Source organism: Lissotriton helveticus (assembly GCF_964261635.1).
Source record: "Lissotriton helveticus chromosome 1_1 unlocalized genomic scaffold, aLisHel1.1 SUPER_1_unloc_5, whole genome shotgun sequence".
In the NCBI taxonomy this organism is placed as follows: Eukaryota; Metazoa; Chordata; class Amphibia; order Caudata; family Salamandridae; genus Lissotriton; species Lissotriton helveticus.
Genome location: NW_027611692.1, coordinates 2,684,431 through 2,701,828, shown reverse-complemented (window position 1 = coordinate 2,701,828; position 17,398 = coordinate 2,684,431). Strand labels below are relative to the sequence as shown.

General features: G+C 44.5%; 1 protein-coding gene and 1 long non-coding RNA gene across 2 annotated transcripts in view; both read right to left on the bottom strand.

The window, feature by feature from the left end:
* The window catches only part of LOC144806148 (uncharacterized), a 1,180,470-nt gene that overhangs the window by 907,504 nt on the left and 255,568 nt on the right, over positions 1-17,398 (bottom strand). The gene's annotated exons all lie outside the window — the stretch shown is intronic.
* Positions 9,182-17,398, bottom strand: part of LOC144806144 (uncharacterized) — a 176,492-nt gene continuing 168,275 nt past the window's right edge. Inside the window, exons 4-5 of the mRNA XM_078672577.1 lie at positions 9,907-10,578; positions 9,182-9,654 (exon numbers count right to left, since the gene is read on the bottom strand). Of these exons, the coding sequence (XP_078528703.1) occupies positions 9,348-9,654; positions 9,907-10,578 (979 nt within the window). The 3' untranslated portion in view covers positions 9,182-9,347. The remainder of the gene's footprint in view (positions 9,655-9,906; positions 10,579-17,398) is intronic.

Sequence of the window (17,398 nt, the reverse complement as noted above, 5' to 3'; positions counted from 1 at the left end):
ACAATGCAATTAGAATAGCACAGAATGGAGTATGACTTATTATTTTTAAAACTTTGTCCATATGCGAGGTTTATACACACCATTATCAAAAATACAACCAAATCAGTAAAATTTACAGTTATCTTAAAACTTAATTTATCTAAAATACCTAATCCTATTCTTATTACTCCATACAAATACAATCTGCTAAAATCTCATACAGTACTACATGTTATTCTGTATCTCTCAGTGCCATCAACGACATCTTTAAAAATTTCCCGAGGGCAATTGCAATATCAATGTAAGGGATTTCTGTTAAGAGCCTTGCTGCCTGTGCTCTTGTTTTTACCTCATATTTTATGAAGACAGGACGCAACCAAAGTTTCCTAAGATCTAGGAGTGTAAAACAGTCTAACAAGATATGCAGCGGGTCTCCCTTTGTCCTTAAGTAACACTTGCAGTGACCTTCCTTATCTAACATTTTTGCATTCAGGTCTCTGTTTATTACCCATGGGTTGATCCCGATTCTGATTCTGAGGATCTCTTGTCTGTATCCACAATTGGGTAATCTGTCGAGGTAGGGGAACCAATTCTCAAGGGACCATGCATTTAGCATATGTACCACTGATTTTTTCTTTCTTAGATAGCCTCTATCAAGCAATTTCGAGACTTCTTTCCCTCTTTGCTTCAATTCACCTTTGGTACTGGTGATTTGCAATGAGCTCTGATCCCAGTCGAGCTCAAGAGTGTTACAGATTCCCTTCACTTTATCCCTACTGGACTTCGCCCATTTTAGCTCGCTTTTCTGGATTTCTTTGCGACACCAGTAAGCCACTTTTTTTGTATCAGGGTCTTCTAATCTCTTCCAGAATCTGATCACAGCCATCTGGGTTAATATTGCCCAGGACTTTGTATCTATTTCTGTTCTGATGGCTTGAATCATAGCAGATTTAGGAAGTGATAGGAGCCTTTTTATGCAATTTCCCTCTATGACGTCCCAGGATCCCCTACCGCTCAAATAGAGGATCTCTGCGCCATAGAGAACTTGGGGGGGGATCATTGCCTCAAAAGCTCTGAGCATTGGCCGGTGTGACATCTCACCATATTCCCTATTGAACCTTTTAAGTCCGCATATGGAGGAGAGAGCCTTTGCTTTTTGCGTTTCTAGGTGGGTGCTCCAATTTAGTGCCCTATCAAACCAGATACCCAAGTAACGGTACTCATTTACTGTCTCTAGTTTAAGGTCCCCTATGTACCAGCTAAATCTGCTAGGTTTTTTCCCGAAACATAGGGTTTTTGTTTTATCCAAGTTGATGGTCAAAAATTTTCCAGCACAGTAGGTATTAAAAGCATTAAGCTTCCTTTGGAGGCCTCTCTCGGTCTGATCTACTATCACCAGATCATCCGCATATAATAGGCATGGGATTTTATTCCCATCCATTTTTGGGCTGGCGCTGCCCTCCACCTCTAAATAGGCCGGGAGATCTGACAAGTAAACAGAAAAAAGCTGGGGGGCCAGCACACAGCCCTGTCTTAGCCCGTTGGCTATGGGTATTTTGGGAGTTAGGGAGCCCCTCGTATCTTTAATTACTTGCCCCCAGTTTTCCCTGTGTAGTTCTTTTATTATGGTCAAGAGCTCTGTCGGGATATTTAGTCTCTTTAGTGTCTCCCATAGGCAGGCCCGATCTACAGAATCAAAGGCTGCTTTGAAATCAACGAAACAACAGCATAGTTTGCCGTTCTGTTCCGTTGACTTCCTCGCCAACGCCCATAGTGCAAACCCGTGGTCTATTGTCGAGTGGCCTGCTCTGAATCCACCCTGTTCTATGGGGATTATTTGGCCCTCTTCTACCCATGTATTCAGTTGTTTTAAAACGATTTTTGAGAACACTTTCTCTCCAATATCTAGGAGGTTAATCAGCCGATAGTTTCTTGGCTCCTCTTTGCTCCCTTTCTTATGTATCGGCCTGATTATAGCCCCCTTCCAAGTTGGAGGCATTGCGCCATCTTTTAGCACTACCTGAAACATATTGGCCAGGAGACTTGCCCACCATGTTACCTCGGTCTTCAGGATTATTGCAGGCAGATTGTCTGGGCCTGCTGCCCGGGTTAACTTGAGTTCTTTTAATGCGAGCTCTACTTGTTCTTCGTTAAATTTGGCAAGAAACTCTTCAGAGATATCTTGCCATGATTTAATCTCCGTCTCCTGACTGGGAGTCCTTGCCCCGTACAGTTCCCTTATATATGTATCCCATGCTGCCTCACTCACCACACAGTTTAATTCGCCCTCTGAGGTGCCAGATGCTGTCTTTACTAGTTGCCAGAATTTCCTTAGATTTTTGTTCTCTATGGCTTCTAGAAGTTCTAACCAGCATTTTTCTTTATGTAACCTTTTAGTCGCGCATACCATTTGTTTGAATTCTTTTTTCTGTTTTACCAGGCGATCCTGTCTCTCTTGTGAGAAGGTCTTTTTTTGTTTCCTCTGTATTGCTCTTATGTCCCTTTTCTTGTTTTGACATTCTGCTGAGAAGCCTTTACCATCGTTTCTTTGTTTTACCCTATTGGGAACTTCTCTTTTTAGGTTTAACTTGAGGCATTGAACCAGTTCTTCTAATTTTAAAATGAACCATTCCAGATTTTTATTTTCAAAATTGGCGGGTGCCATTTTTATTTGCATGGCCTTCACTTTTTCCAGATATTCCTCAGTTAGACGTGTCGTCACACGTTTGGGGTACTCAACCGCTTGGTTTATCACTGTTTCTCTCTGTAATTTCCTACCCCCCGTTATTACTATATGGAGGAGTTTGTGATCACTCATCACATTTTGAATTAACTTAAAGGAACTTATCTGGTAAAACTTCCAGGCCTGCAGGAATATATAGTCAATTGGACAGTTCTGCTGCCCTTGAGTAAATGTTTTTCCTGCTGGTATATCTGATTCTATTCTTCCATTAACACAGTGAAAACCCCTGCCTCCTAAGATATGTATTAAATCCTGGTCTTGTTTCGAGGTTTCCCCTACAGGAAACCTTGCCGGGTTTATACCGAATGCCTCTAGCTGTTCCATATTGTAGAGATCTGCTTTTCTTGGGTTTAGTTTATGGTTAAAGTCCCCCAGTATCACTATTGTATCTGCGGAGTATTTTTCTAAAATACTATCAACATCATCCTTAAAAAACCTCCTTTCCCTTTCATACTCCTCCCCATTTTCCCACTGCATATATACATTCAATAAAATCATCATTTTATAATTTAGATCCGCCGTCAAGAGTTCGATTCTGCTTGATTGTACCCATTTACATTTTGTGTTCAACGGTTTTATTTCCCTCATTACTCTTGTTGATACCAAGGTCATGAGGCCCCCAGAGGGCCTCCCACGATTTTTCTTTAAGGCCGGCTGATGTATCTGGGCATAACCGTCAAAGGTTGGGGTATCGTCGCATAACCAGGTCTCTTGCAAGCAGGCAATGTCTACTTTGTTTATAAATTCCTTTATGCCTTCCCATTTTTGTTCATTTCCTAGGCCGTTTACGTTCCAAGACAAGAGACCTAAGTCATGCGGACCCCCTTCATCCTATTCGACGTCACTCAGCTCTCCTTCCTCATCTGTAGCCACTGTATTCCTTTCGATACTTTCTTCCGCGTGGGTGCTGTTCGACAACCAGTTCCCCCATGAGGAATCATTACCTGTGTTTTCAATTATAATGTTCAGAGAGTTTCGGTCACTTTTTGTTTCTTTGTTTAGGAATACTTGTCTCTTCTGGAGCCCGGCATGTTGTTTTAAGAAATTATTATCTTTCACCGGTTTTATATCTCTCTCTGGGATAATTTTTAATCCTTGATGCGTTATTTCCTTTGTGGCATTCAGGATTGCCCTTTTTACCAAGGCTGAGTATAATGAGATTTTTGTTATTTCCTTTCCTTGCTTGTTTTCTACAAAGCCAACTTGCTGCAGGTCTTTAGTGCCGATCCCCCTCAGACTAGCGCATTTTGAAAATACCGACAGGACCTGTGCCCTATTCGGGGGGTTAATGTTTCTTCCAGGCTTTCCTTTCCTCCCTGCTGGTAACTGGTCCAGGAATACCCATTTGTTATCATCTCTCTCGTATGGGTTCATGTTTGATTCATTCTGCTGATGGCTGGTGAGTGTTCTTCCTTCTCTCCGGTTTTTGGTTCTTATATTGGATTCTTCGTGTATCTGTGGTCTTATACACCTTTGTTCAGTGGCCGGATCATCCAATAGCCTTACGCTTTGACTCTTCTTACGGGTGGAGGGGAGAGTCTCGGTTGCCTCCCTATGTGATTGTTTTTTCTTTGGTACTCTCACCGATTTAGGGGGCATTGGAGTTTTTGCCGCCACCTGTGCCGGTCTTTGTGTTATAAATATTGGGGCTAAGGCATTTAATCCTAGAGCCACCCTCCCTTTCCTTGGTTCCTTCTCTTTTCTTGTTCCGGCATGGTTCGTTTTCCTGGTTTTTTCCTTCCTGTTCCTAGTCCCAAGAGAGACATACCCTCCTCGCCTTTTTATCAGCATGGGTCTTCTTGATATATACACATTATTCACGGGTTCTAATACCTCCTTTTCTGCTTGTTCTGCAGATTTGGGCATCCTTTCGAGTAAAACCAAGCTTTCGTCTTCCGATACTGTCCTGTCACTTTCCTTGTTTAGTCGGACTGTATCTGTTGGCATTGCCCTACTTGGCAGTTGGCACTTTATTTCTCCAAGTTCTTCTTCTATTTTCTTTAAGTGTTGTTTCTGTGCCTTCATTACTCCGTTGTTTGAAAGGGTTACTTCCAAGATTCCTTGGAGCGCTCTCTGCATTAACAAGATTAACTCCATCAGGGAGGATGTTGGAGTTTCCGCGAGCATTGAATCCTGTGAGATATTTCTGCTTGGGTTTGCTGGGTAGCTTGTCCTTAAGCACTCTTGTCGTTTTGGGGATTTTTGTCGTTGTTTCTGTTGTAGAAATTGGTCCGGTGCTCCTCCCCAGATAGTACTCTGGATCTGGTCGTCGTTTCCCCTGTGTCCGTCAGTCCCTACTGACATCATAGAGAACATTTTCGGTGAGGATGAAAGGCGAGGGGCCGAGATTTGGTGATTTTGGCTCTGTAGTGTCAGGTTTAAGGATCTATGGCTCACACCCCCTTCCTCGTTTTCAGGGTTGGCTCCTTCCTGGGGATCTCCTTGGTTGGACCGACTCTGGTTTTCATCTGGCAAGCCTAATTTTTCCCCGATTTCTCCGCCAATTTCCACAATTTCTTCATCTAAGACAGACGCTATTGCTGGGTTTAAAGTTCTATAGTGTTTGCCTACGAATTCCTTTATAGATTTTAGCGCTGCTATGTTCTCTTTCTGTTTGATGGTCGTTTGAATACCACCTTTTTTTCCCTTCTGGGCCGTCTTCGTCGCTCTTTTAACTTTCTTTTTCTTTCGTGCCCCTTTATTGTTTTCCATAGAAGAAGCAAGGCTTTCCAGGCTTTCATTGAGGGATTTTGAGCCTTCTAATGATTTACTCCTTCCATGTTCATCCGGTAATTTTTGGCCTCTTTTGGGTGCCATTTCTAAGCAGCTGCTGCTATACTAAGGTAATGTGCTTAAGATTTTATTTTAACTTTTACTTTTAGTAAAGAAAAATATAAAGAATTATTCACTTACCTCTGTTCTGCCTTGGTTGCCTTCCGCCTACTGCCTTATTGCCTTGCCCCGCTTATATTTCTACCAAGAGTAATTCTCTAAAGGTATTTTCTGGAGTTGTTTATACTTTCTTTTACTGTCCGGAGCATGTATTCCACTCCCTTTCTTGCCTGCTTCCGGCTCCAAAGCTTCGCTGTGTGCAGACTTATGGACTGCCTTTAGGATATGGCAGGTTCAGGTTCAGCTTATTCTACTTGTTCAGCTTGTGGGGTTTGTTCTGGGTTTGTTCTGCTTTTTAACCGGGGGGGGCTGTTTGGATGCACACAGTCCGCTTGGATTCTTACTGTGTTTGCTTACTGAAGGGCAGCTCGCACACGCCGAGTCTCCCTGCACGCAGCGGCTCCCGCGCGGCTCCTGCTCCCGCTCCCCACGTCACATACCGCTCCTCTCCGCCGGCCTCACAACCATCCGCGGCTGGGGAGGAGGTCTGTTGCCCGTTATCCTGCTGCGGCGGGTGTCCGTTAACACGGGCTGGACTGTGGCTCCCGCGCCGGTTTCCCACGCTCCTTACTCCGCACCGCTACACCGTGCTCCGGTGCTACAGCGGTCAGCGGTCAGCGATCCGTCACCTCTGTGCTCTCTGCGTTTGGTCTGGAGGGGCGTGGTCAGGCAAGGCACGGCGCAACTGGTCAGAACCAGTTTCATTATCCTGAAAAGGCGGCCTAAGTTTAAAAAGATGTTTCTACCAGGGATAAAACCATTCTGACTGAGCTCTATTAGATGTTGTGCTATTAGTATCAAACTACTGGCCAGTACTTTCCTGAGAATGTTATGTCTGTATTTAAAAGGGACAATGGCAATAAGACCTAATCAGCAAGGGAACGCTGTCAGGTTGGGGCAGCACCACAAGCACTGTTCCCATAATAGATTGTGAGAGTATTCCCACTGAGTAGGCAGACCTGGAGGAGTTGTGGGGTCAGCTGTGATGCAAAGGCATCATAACATTCCATGGGCCAACCATCCTAACATAACATAACACGTGTATTTGTAAAGCGCACGTTCACCTCAACTGGGGTATCTTGGCGCTGAATAACAGATGTTTATTGTTACCCAACTCAATGGTACTCATTTTATCAACCTCAGATGGATGAAAGGCTGAGTAGACCCGCCGGGATTTGAACCTGTGACCATGAGGTCGAGCACAGGCCCCTGCAGTGGATGCATTAGTCCACTGAGCCACCAGACCCGGCCCGGGGTCTTACAACGTGACATTTGCTTAAGGGCCCGAGATATTTTGACTGTGGAGAGCTGGGCTTCTAAGTCTGCCAGTGGGATGCCTGTAACTGTGGGAGATGCGGTGATTCCAAGAATGCCCGTATTGCGGAGGCGTCCGCTACCACTAGAGCGGCAGTGTACAGAAGTAGGAGCAGAAAGTGAGGTTACTCGCTTCCTGGGAGTTAATGATAGTGCCGTGATACGAGTCCTGGGTGAGTCGGCGCGGACGAGCCTGGCAAGAAGTCTGCCCATGTTGTCCCCCACCATGGGTTTCCTAGCCACGTGCTCCTTGTAGTCCAGGTCACCCAATTTAATTAAAGTAGTACTCTGTGTAAGCCTCGCCTGCGCGAGTGGAAGCTGTCCGGTTAGTGGGTAATAGCAGTTAATCCGTACTAATTTTTGCTTCCAATCATTGAAGCTCCCCCTTGCAGCACTAATGGCTCCATGAGAGTGAGAGCTGGAGTGGGTGGTGATCAGAGGAGGTTCACCAGGTGTCCCATACCTGAGCATGAGATCCCCGTTGCTGCAGGTGTTTTGTCAATGAAACGGACTGTGCATCAGGGATTGGTAAATGGGATTGAATAGCACATCCACAACACAATTATAATCACACACCCAAAAGCACGGAGTAAGTGTAGCAGTTGGAAATACTAGGGTTAACGAGTCCAGGAAATGTGCCTGCTTGGAGTTTGGGGCATACAATGATACAAGGGAAATGGAAAACCCATCTAGCCACCCTTCAACCACCACATGCCTCCCTTCTGGATCGGTTTTAGTATGCAACTGAGGCACGCCTGAAGCAACACAAATGAAGATACTCCTGGCATATAACGAGTACGTGGGCACCACCACTGTACCCCTCCATCTCCTGTGCACCCCCTTCAGACCAGGGGAAGAGAGTTGGGTTTCTTGAAAGCAGGCTATGTGTACTCAGCGCCTCCTCGGGTATTGGTGAATGCGATATCTCTTAACATAGATGGACATGCCTCTGACATTCCCGGCAAAGTGATTACTGACTTGCATGATTAATGTAGCAAGAACGGAACCCATGCCCTCCCCACCCACAGCATGGGCCCCTTCAGCCCCATATCAAAGCTTACAATTAAGAAAACATGACTACGCAAAAAGCAAAAAATGCAAAACCAATACTGCAACTTCCTTTCCCAAGCCACTACACCAATGGGCAATATGCTGATGTGGCGGAAATGCCCCAAAAAGGAAGATGGCCCATGTGACCAGTCCACTGCTGGCTCTGGCCCCCCCCTGATGATCTTTAGTAAAATACGTACAGTACAGCCTACTAGTATGGCTCCAGTTAAGCAAGGGCAACCTCCTGGTGCAATTCGCTCAGCAGACGTAGCAACCCGTTGAGGTGGTTCATACCAGAGCATCCGCTGACATGGGTGTGAGGTCTGGGCCTATCCGCAACAGAGCGTCCATCAGATCAAAGTCCGTAAACAATGCCGCAAGGTCTATTCATTCAGCCCGACCGAGGGTAGGGGAGGGAATGTGTTGTGTTTTTCAGTTGCGGCAACAGCCTGAGCCCTCTCCCTGGCTACTTATTCCTCTGTGGGGCCAGCCCTCCTTTCTCTGCCCTGGGTCGCTAACATCTCTGCACCTGGTTTTCCCTTATCTCTGGAAGGGGACACAATGCCCTGGCCCTAAAGTCTTTTTGGCCACACAACCGTCCCATACAAAACATGTGATGGAGCGAGAATTCTGAAAGTGGAGGGGGGACTCTCCACATAGGACCCCTCGGGAGTAGGAAATAAGATGGTGCAACACGTATGTTCGTAGAATTGCGGCAGCCCATCAGAGTCACAAGGGAGAGGAGTGAGAACACGTATGTTCGCAGAATTGCGGCAGCCCATCAGAGTCACAAGGGAGAGGAGTGAGCCCTTTCATGATCGCCGCTCTCTGCTCGGGCCCCAGTCGTGCAGGCAATGAAGACTGGAAGTAGGGGTCATCTGCAAGGCTTCATCCAACGCGTCTAAGCTGGGAGGGGCAAGTCATTGGGGGTGCCACACACACAATGTCGTCAGCGGCTCAGCTGATTCCTTCTGCTCGTGCAACAGGCTTGCTCAAGTCAGGCAGTGCAGATGATCCTCAATTGTAGCCCAGCAGCAGGAGGGCCCCACAGCTCGGACCACGCCTGACATGGTACGGGCAGGTCCAAATCACCGCTCAAGCTCCTCTTAGTCAAAGCGGAGAAAGCCTAGTTGAGATGTAGGCTCTGCCCACACCCGAGGCCGTGCCTTGGTCGGAGTATACAGTCTGCTTTCTGGGTGGGCCAAATCTTAAGGCAAGCTGCGAGCCCGCACCACAACACAACAAGCTTCAAGGGTGAGGCAAGTGGGAAGCAGGGTACGCCGGAGGAAGGATCCTTGTACGCCGGAGGAAGAATCATTGGAGGATGGATGGCGATGGACTGGGCTCACGGAGATCAGTTTGTTGCAACTTACTCGGATGCCATCTTGACCACGCCTCCTTCCTCTGAGTGTGTTTGCAGATGTCTTTGTAGTGGTGATAATTGACAAAAGCTCTTCACATATTCACGGCATTTGAATGTTTTTTCCTCTGTGTGTGTTCGCTGATGCCGTTTTAGGTGTCCTGATTGACTAAAGCTTTTCCCACATTCACTGCACTCAAATGTTTTTTCTCCTGTGTGCATTCGCTGGTGTCTGTATAGGATTGATGACTGACTGAAGCTCTTCCCGCATTCACTACACTTGAATGGCTTTTCCCCTGTGTGTGTTCGCCAATGACTCCTTAATGCTGACAAGTCCCTAAAACGACATCCACATTCATTGCAACGATATGTCTTTTTCCGAATGCGTGTTGTCGGAGGCTGTTTTAGGCTTGATAATGATCTAAAATTCTTCCCAAATTCATTATTCTTGAATAGGTTTTCTCCAGTACGTGTTTCCTGAGGAATCCTTAATGATGAAGATTCACTAAAACTATTTCCATGTTCACTACAATGGTGCAGTTTTTCTCTTGTGTGTGTTCTGTGATGCTTTTTTAGGTTTGCTGATTCACAAAAACTCTTCCCACATTCACTGCACTTGTATGGTTTTTCCCCTGTATGTGTTCTCTGATGTCTTTGTAGGTTTGAGATTTGCCTAAAGCTCTTAATGCATTCATTGCACTTGAATTGCTTTTCCCCTGTGTGTGTTCGCTGATGGATCCGAAGATTTGAGGAAGCAGTAAAACTACTTCCACATTCATTGCATTTGTATGGTTTTTCCCCTGCAAGTCTTTGCTGATGTCTTTGGAGTTGTGATAACTGACTAAAGCTCTTCCCGCATTCACTGCAAATGAATGGCTTTTCACCTCTGTGTGTTTGCTGGTGTCTTTGCAGGTGCGATAACTGATTAAATGACTTTTCACATTCACTGCATGTGAATGGCTTTTCCCCTGTGTGAATTCTCTGATGAATCCTTAGCTTTGAGGAATCCCTAAAACTACTTCGACATTCAATGCAATCATACGGTTTTTCCCCTGTATGAGTTATATGATGCCTTTTTAGGTATGCCGCTTCAGAAAAGTTCTTCCCACATTCACTGCACTTGAAAGGCTTTTCCCCCGTGTGCATTCTCTGATGCATTCTTAGGGTTGAGGAGTTACTAAAACTACGTCCACATTCATTGCATTGGTACGTTTTTTCCCCTGTGTGAGTTTGCTGATGGCTTTTTAGGCCGGATAATCGAGTAAAGCACTTGTCACATTCATTGCACTTGAATGGCTTTTCCCCGGTGTGTGTTCTCCAATGCATCCTTAGGTTTGAGGCTTCACTAAATCTACTACCACATTCATTACAATGGTAAGGTTTTTCCCCTGTGTGTGTTCGCTGATGCCTTTGTAGGTCTGATAATCGAATAAAGCTCTTCACACACTTAGTGCATTTGAATGATTTTTCTCCTGTGTACGTTTCCTCGTGGCACTGTAGCAGGGACGGCAAACTAAAGCTCTCACTGCTTGCATATGAATCTTCTTTCTTGGTAAGTGTCTGTGGGTCAGGTATGTATTTCTCTACATCACATGATTGTGTTTCTTGGTGGGACGACATGCTTGATAAAGCACTTGTACTATTCTTACATTCCCTTTATGTGCGTCTTATTGTGCATGTCTTCTCTCTGATTTAAAAATACAATGATCACTAAATACTTGCTACACTCATAACATGTGTAAAGTTTCCTTGCGGGTGATTGTGTCTTTAGATTAGATAAAGGTTTTTCCTACTGGCGCATAAATATTTATCTTCCTTCTGGTCGCCGCAAACTGGGACAGTATTCCGTTGTGCTTTTTTTCTTGTTGTGGTTTGGCCAGAAAGAGTTTCCAATACACCTAGAGCACTGAATGATGTTCTGTTATAATTTTAGGACAAAAAACACTCCTTTAAGCACATCATACTGATCACATGACGAAAGCTGAAATTGTGCACCAGTTTACAAAGTAGGTTGTTTCTCAGCATTGTTGCCTTCATTTTCTAGACATAATGTCTTCGTCTTGTGGCACGGAGGTGAACTCAGACTCTTACAGTCACTGAATTGGCTTCTTTCAGGATTCAACACTTTGTGTGCAGGTTCGTCTGTCCCTGGCTCCACTGATGTTTCCCTTAAAACTGGAGCTTATCATTTCTGTTTTTGCAGTTTTACAGCATTGTCTTCATTATTCATAATCATTTCATGCATTCATGGCTTGTTTTCTGTTGGATGAAAAGAGATTCAAATTTAATAAATGCAAATGGAATGGAATGTGAACACACAATATTTAACTTGTTCTAAAAACCATCTCTTCTTTACCATCTTTTAAACTCATCAAGGACAATTTCATCATACATAGATATTTAAATAAACATTCTGTTGAACATGACACATCTAATTTGTTTAGCCGCTTTGATGTGGTGTACATTTCCCTGCTGTGCGGGCAAATTCTATGCATGCACAAATCTCCAACGCACATTCCCACAGTGAAGTCAGACGGCCGGGGCCGTCCGACGCACGGAAGAGGTTAAGAAAAAAGGGGGATTTACCGGGATTCGTACAGTAATTTAGTAATGGAAGGCTGCTCGTGTAGCATTCACATACTAGTTACAGCTTTAGGTATATGCTTATGGTCAAGATTTTGTCAAAACAAGATTATCTCATCCAATAAGAGATGGATTAAAAAGACCCAAAGCAGCCGGACACACATCAGAATGTTGTTCCATACATCACACATTGTTCAAGGAGGTGTCCAGCTTCTTTATCTGCGTCCCTAAAATGATGTAGAGCCGCGGTTCAATTATTGTATTTATTTAATGTTTTGACTTTTCATTTATCATTTGTGTCTATAAAACGTTTGTAAATAGTTTGTAATCAGAGTTCAACAAACAACTTGATCAATAGCAATTCACATTTTGAGGTGGCTTATCCTTTTTCACAAAGTTAGTTGAGTTCAGTTCAAATAACTTTATTTGATGCAATCGAATCATAAACGTTTGCATACAATGAGATAAAAAATACTTAGGGACATTTTTGTGCAAAGGGAAAAGAAGCTCCTACAGTTCCACACATTTATACAAAATATAAAATAATAAAAACCCCTAAAATCTCTAAAAACTTAAATTGATTTTAGGATTCATAGCGCTTCCTGATTAAAAAAGCAATTTTGATGAAGTTAAGCACAGCGCTGCAAATAGCAGCAGTACATAAGGACCGCAAAAAATGAAAACCCTCCTGATAAGAGCAGGGACGAATTTCCTTTAAAACGGGCTTGATAAAAGTGCCCTTGTGTCTTTATAAAGTGTGCAAAACAACATAAAGTGCATTGTACTCTGATGGGCTAAATTATTACATTGACAGGGGGTTAGGCTCTCACACCAACCTGCCTGTTTAGGGAGAGCAACAAGAAAGTGCAACGTGCAAAGACGAAATCTAATCATAATGAAACACGACTGAACATGCATGGTAAAAGACAAGTAAAATTGCTGTTGACTTTGAGACTCACGATCTGGTATTCCATTATCCTGATTAGACATACATAGTTCAGTTTTTAGGTAGATCAATGGAGCTAAGAAATTGCTTGGTATTTCGCCGAGGGATATGACCTGGCCTCTAATATAATTTTCATGGCTCGGGATACACAATCATGTGTATGGATTCCATATTGGCTCAAGATCAAGCAAGCCGCTTAACTATCTGCTGATTCTCCTCATATATTTTCTGTTGAAAGGTCTTTTTGTTGCTTTTTTCTTCCATTAAAAAGGGCCCTAAGGGTCTGGAATCCTGTGGGCAGTCTGTTTTCATCTTCTGTTGCACCTTACTCGCTAGATTGTTTTACTGCAGAGTCCACTGCCTTTTATAATTCCTGACCTGCCCTCAAACAATCTTTATATTCCCGTTAGTTGTAAATAATTTCCCGTCCCCTAAAACTTGCCTTAAAGGCCTCCCACACTGAAATAACTTGTGCCGAATTAGTGTTGATTTGCCAAAAATAATTAATAATCTAGTTTCTTTTTTCCAGGTTTGGTCTAAAGGGCGAAGCTTATCGAATCGCCATCTAGGCGTATGCCTAGTATAAACAACTATCTCTACCACCAACAATACTATTGAGTGATCTGAAATGGAGTTATCTCAAATACAAGTCATCCCTCTTCTCAAAGCTCACAGAATAAAAACAAAAATGTCTTTTTGAGATGCATTAATAAACTGTTTTTGAAAAGCATGTATATTCTCACATATCAGGATTATCTAACCACCTTGGGTCAATCAAGGCATAATCTTGCTGAAAGAGGAGCAGTAGTGCTGTAGTTTTGGGTTTTAATTGGCTCTTCTGCTTTTTTGGAGTATCTAACTTTATGTTTTGCATGAAATTAAAATCCTTGCCACAAATGACTAGGCCCACGGCATTCATCGCAGCCTCACTGCATCGACAGAGAGCTTCTGCCTCATTCTCAATCGGCCCATAGTAATTAATAAAACTTAAGAGGAACCCTCCCACTGATACTTTAGTAAGACCCACCTTCCCCTTTCATCTCTCTTCAATTCTCCTATTTGCCAACTGATATTGGGACAGAACTTTCTAGGCCTCATTCATTTTGGAGTCCTCCATTTTAATTGTGTTTTGCTCTTAAAATATCCCATTCATTTAACCCCTTCGATGCTCATGACGAGCTCATCTTCATGAGTTACGCCTGTCGTACGCTCATGACGAGCTGAGCTCGTCATGATACGCGGGTTTTCGCAAATGTCAGCGCACAGCGGGAAAACCCGCAGCGCGCATGTAGTTAAGAAGAAGTCACCAATCCATAATTAAGCCATATTTCTGCTAATGCAATATACTATTTGCTTTGCATGTTGCTATCATAAGTAACTGCATCTTTCATTATAAAATCCCAAAAGCCTACGAAGATACTCATCAGAAAACATCCCATAACTTGTCTTAGTGTACAATATCTACACCTACTGTAAATTTTTCTAAAAACACCCCTTTTGATGTTGCCCTGCCATATTGTAAACAGGTAAAGAGGGTGAGAAATAAAAATGAGAACGCATGCACTATATTAACATATTACCCTTGTCTCTATCATATCCACTGCTCCTTTCTTCGAGTGTCCCTCCCACCTCCCTAACACAACCTCCCTCCATTGTGTGACCCAAAGGGCGGAATTGCCTGCTTTACGCCCTGGGCCATTAATGACAACAAAATAACGCTTAATGGTGCCAGGGTATTGCACTTGGATTCACACATAGGGGGTCTTTAGGATGACGGGCAGACTTTGTTAGCCCGCCATCCTATCGGGAAACGGGACCGCCCGCCATAAGGGCGGGGGTTTCGTGTGGGCAATTAGGATGCGCCTGCCACAGTGGCGGACGCATCCTGCATTCCTGTCATTGTGGCGGGCGGTGCACTCAGCACCGTCCGCCACAATGCCAGGAAGGCATGTTGGGCACTTCCATGCACAACATGGCAGGCACCACGCGATGCCTGCCATGTTGTGCATGGAACTGCTGGGGGGTACCATAGGTACCCCACCATGTGCACCCCCTACCCCCCTAGAGTACCTGGGGGCCCGCAACGGGCCCCCGCAGCCCAATTCCTGCATGCCTTTCCGCACCCATCATAATATGGATGGTGGTGTCTAACAGACACCGCCACCATATTAAACCCTTTTCCGCCCGGTCAACTCGTTGACCGGACGGAAAAGCGGCGGATGGTCTTTCCATCCACCGTGGTCCCACCCGCCACAGTAATGGAGGGGGGGTGGAGGGGGGGGGGGGGGGAATGGGTGGCGGGTGGGATCGGATCACGGGCAGATCGCCACCGCCATGCGGGCGGTGGCGATCCGCCTGTGATCCTAATGGGCCCCTTAGTCTCACAAAGAAAGGTGAAAGAGGACCTTTGAACTCCACAGACCTTCACCATTTCTCAACCATTATAAGATTCACAAAGAAAAAACATAAAATGTATAAAAAAATAAAAAATAAAAAGAGAGCACTGGTTACATCCAATTCAATTCAAAACCCGGCGTACAGGGCATAAATACACAGCATTTTAAACATTCCTCATTTTATCATGGTAATGGCATTGTCAAGATCTGAACCCTGGGTACGTATCATATAATCTAATATAAGCCTTATCATCCTGACTGTTCTTGGATATTTTTCAAAAAACTTGCGCCTGGACCACAGAGGCCAAAATGTGAACTGCCTTTTAAAAAAGACCTTCAGTTTAGATTGTTGGACTAGGGAGTCCTAACACCCCTTCACGCTTTCACCCAACCCATCCCTGGGCCCTAAAGTGTTCCAATAGACCTAGGATCTCTCTTCAACAGAGATGGACATGACCAGTGTTCCCTGTATGTGTGCGAGCATGTGCACCATACTTTCCCATAGCGCTCACACGGTTTTACTAAATGCACACGTCACCATTTAAATCACTGCTTCCATACAGCAAGAGAGAACTCTTGAGTGCTAGCTTCAGCTTTAAAAGTCAAGCAGCGTGAACAAATGGACTCTCACGCTTTTGGAAGCGGAGCAGGAGGAAAAGCATCTCTGGGGGTTGCAACAGGTCACAGGGTTTGGAGGTGGCGGCTGTCACGCATGCCGCCAGCTCCATTAGTATCCAGGTGAGGTGGCATCAGTCTGCAGAGGCACAGGGAAGATTTTGAACTCATGCATTTGATAGGTTTATGAGATATGATTTTGTTATTGTCACATTATTAAAACAGTGACTCAAATTTGACTTGACCAGTGAATATAAGGGCTTCTAATGGCAGTCACGAACCCGACAACTTTGTAGATCATGCAAGAAACAGCAAAGTGCATATGTAGGGGAGGAGATATGCCTAAATTGTTACGCACTTGCCTGCTGTGCGGATCTGGGGCATAACATGGTGGCGGTGCCGAGCAGGCACCGCCATCCATATAATGATGTGAACATTTAAAATCATTTCCATGGCAGTAATGCTCCCATAGAAAGGCTGGCGGAAATTGCTTTGGGGGCCCGTTACGGGCCACCGGTGGGGGGAGGAGATTCGGGGGGGGGGTGAGTGACTGGACTTGGGGGTACCTATGGTACCCCGTTACATTGCCATACACAAGGTGGCAAGCACCGTGCGGTGCCTGTCACGTTGTGCATGGCAATGCAAACCATGCTCTTATAACACTGCTGATGGAGCTGCACCCAGAAGCACTGTCCGCAATGTTAAAGGCCAGAAAGCGCCCGCCAGTGTGGAGGGCGCATGCTAATTGGCCTTGTGGGACTGCCGCACTTCTGGCGGTCCGTCTCATTTTCCGTTACGGTGAAAGGCGGACCAAGTCCGCCTGCAATTGTAATGGAGCCCCAGGTTTAAGTGCCAACGTCGGCTCAACCTGTGATTCTAGGCAAATCACATAGGGCACCTTTAGAACAGCGATTTCCAAAAAGCGTTTTTTCTGACTCACTATTTGATAATTGCTATTCTAAATGTATAAAATTTATTTTTCAATTAGAGAAACTTTGTGGGTTGCAAATTGACTGACCTCATGAATGTTAAGAAGGTAGGTTGCAATTTGAGACCGATTAGGAATGACAGCCATCACGGGGATAGTTGCTTGCTGTGGTCAGTCGACCACCATATCTGTGATTGCTTTTAAATAAAGCAATTTTTGTTAATGCTGCTTGAAGTCCTTAAATGAAAATGCATTTAAAAAAAAGAAACGTAAACCTCTGTGGGACCACTGCCTGCTCTGCAATTTTGAATTGGTGGTAAAGTATTACTGTTTGTGACCGGAATTCAGTTGCAAAACAATAATACATACCATACCGTTTTGGTATTTAGAAGGGATGCCCTAAACATGCCTATTACAAATACTGAATCACAAACCCAAATCGCAATTTGTACATTGAAAAAAACGTTTGTGATCGAAAATGGCCTGACTGTGAATTGGGCTATTTGCGACTACAAAAATGCTTTGAACACTGGGACCCAAATATCCCCTTGCCTCATAAAACAAATTAAACAAAGGAGAAAATAAATGGACC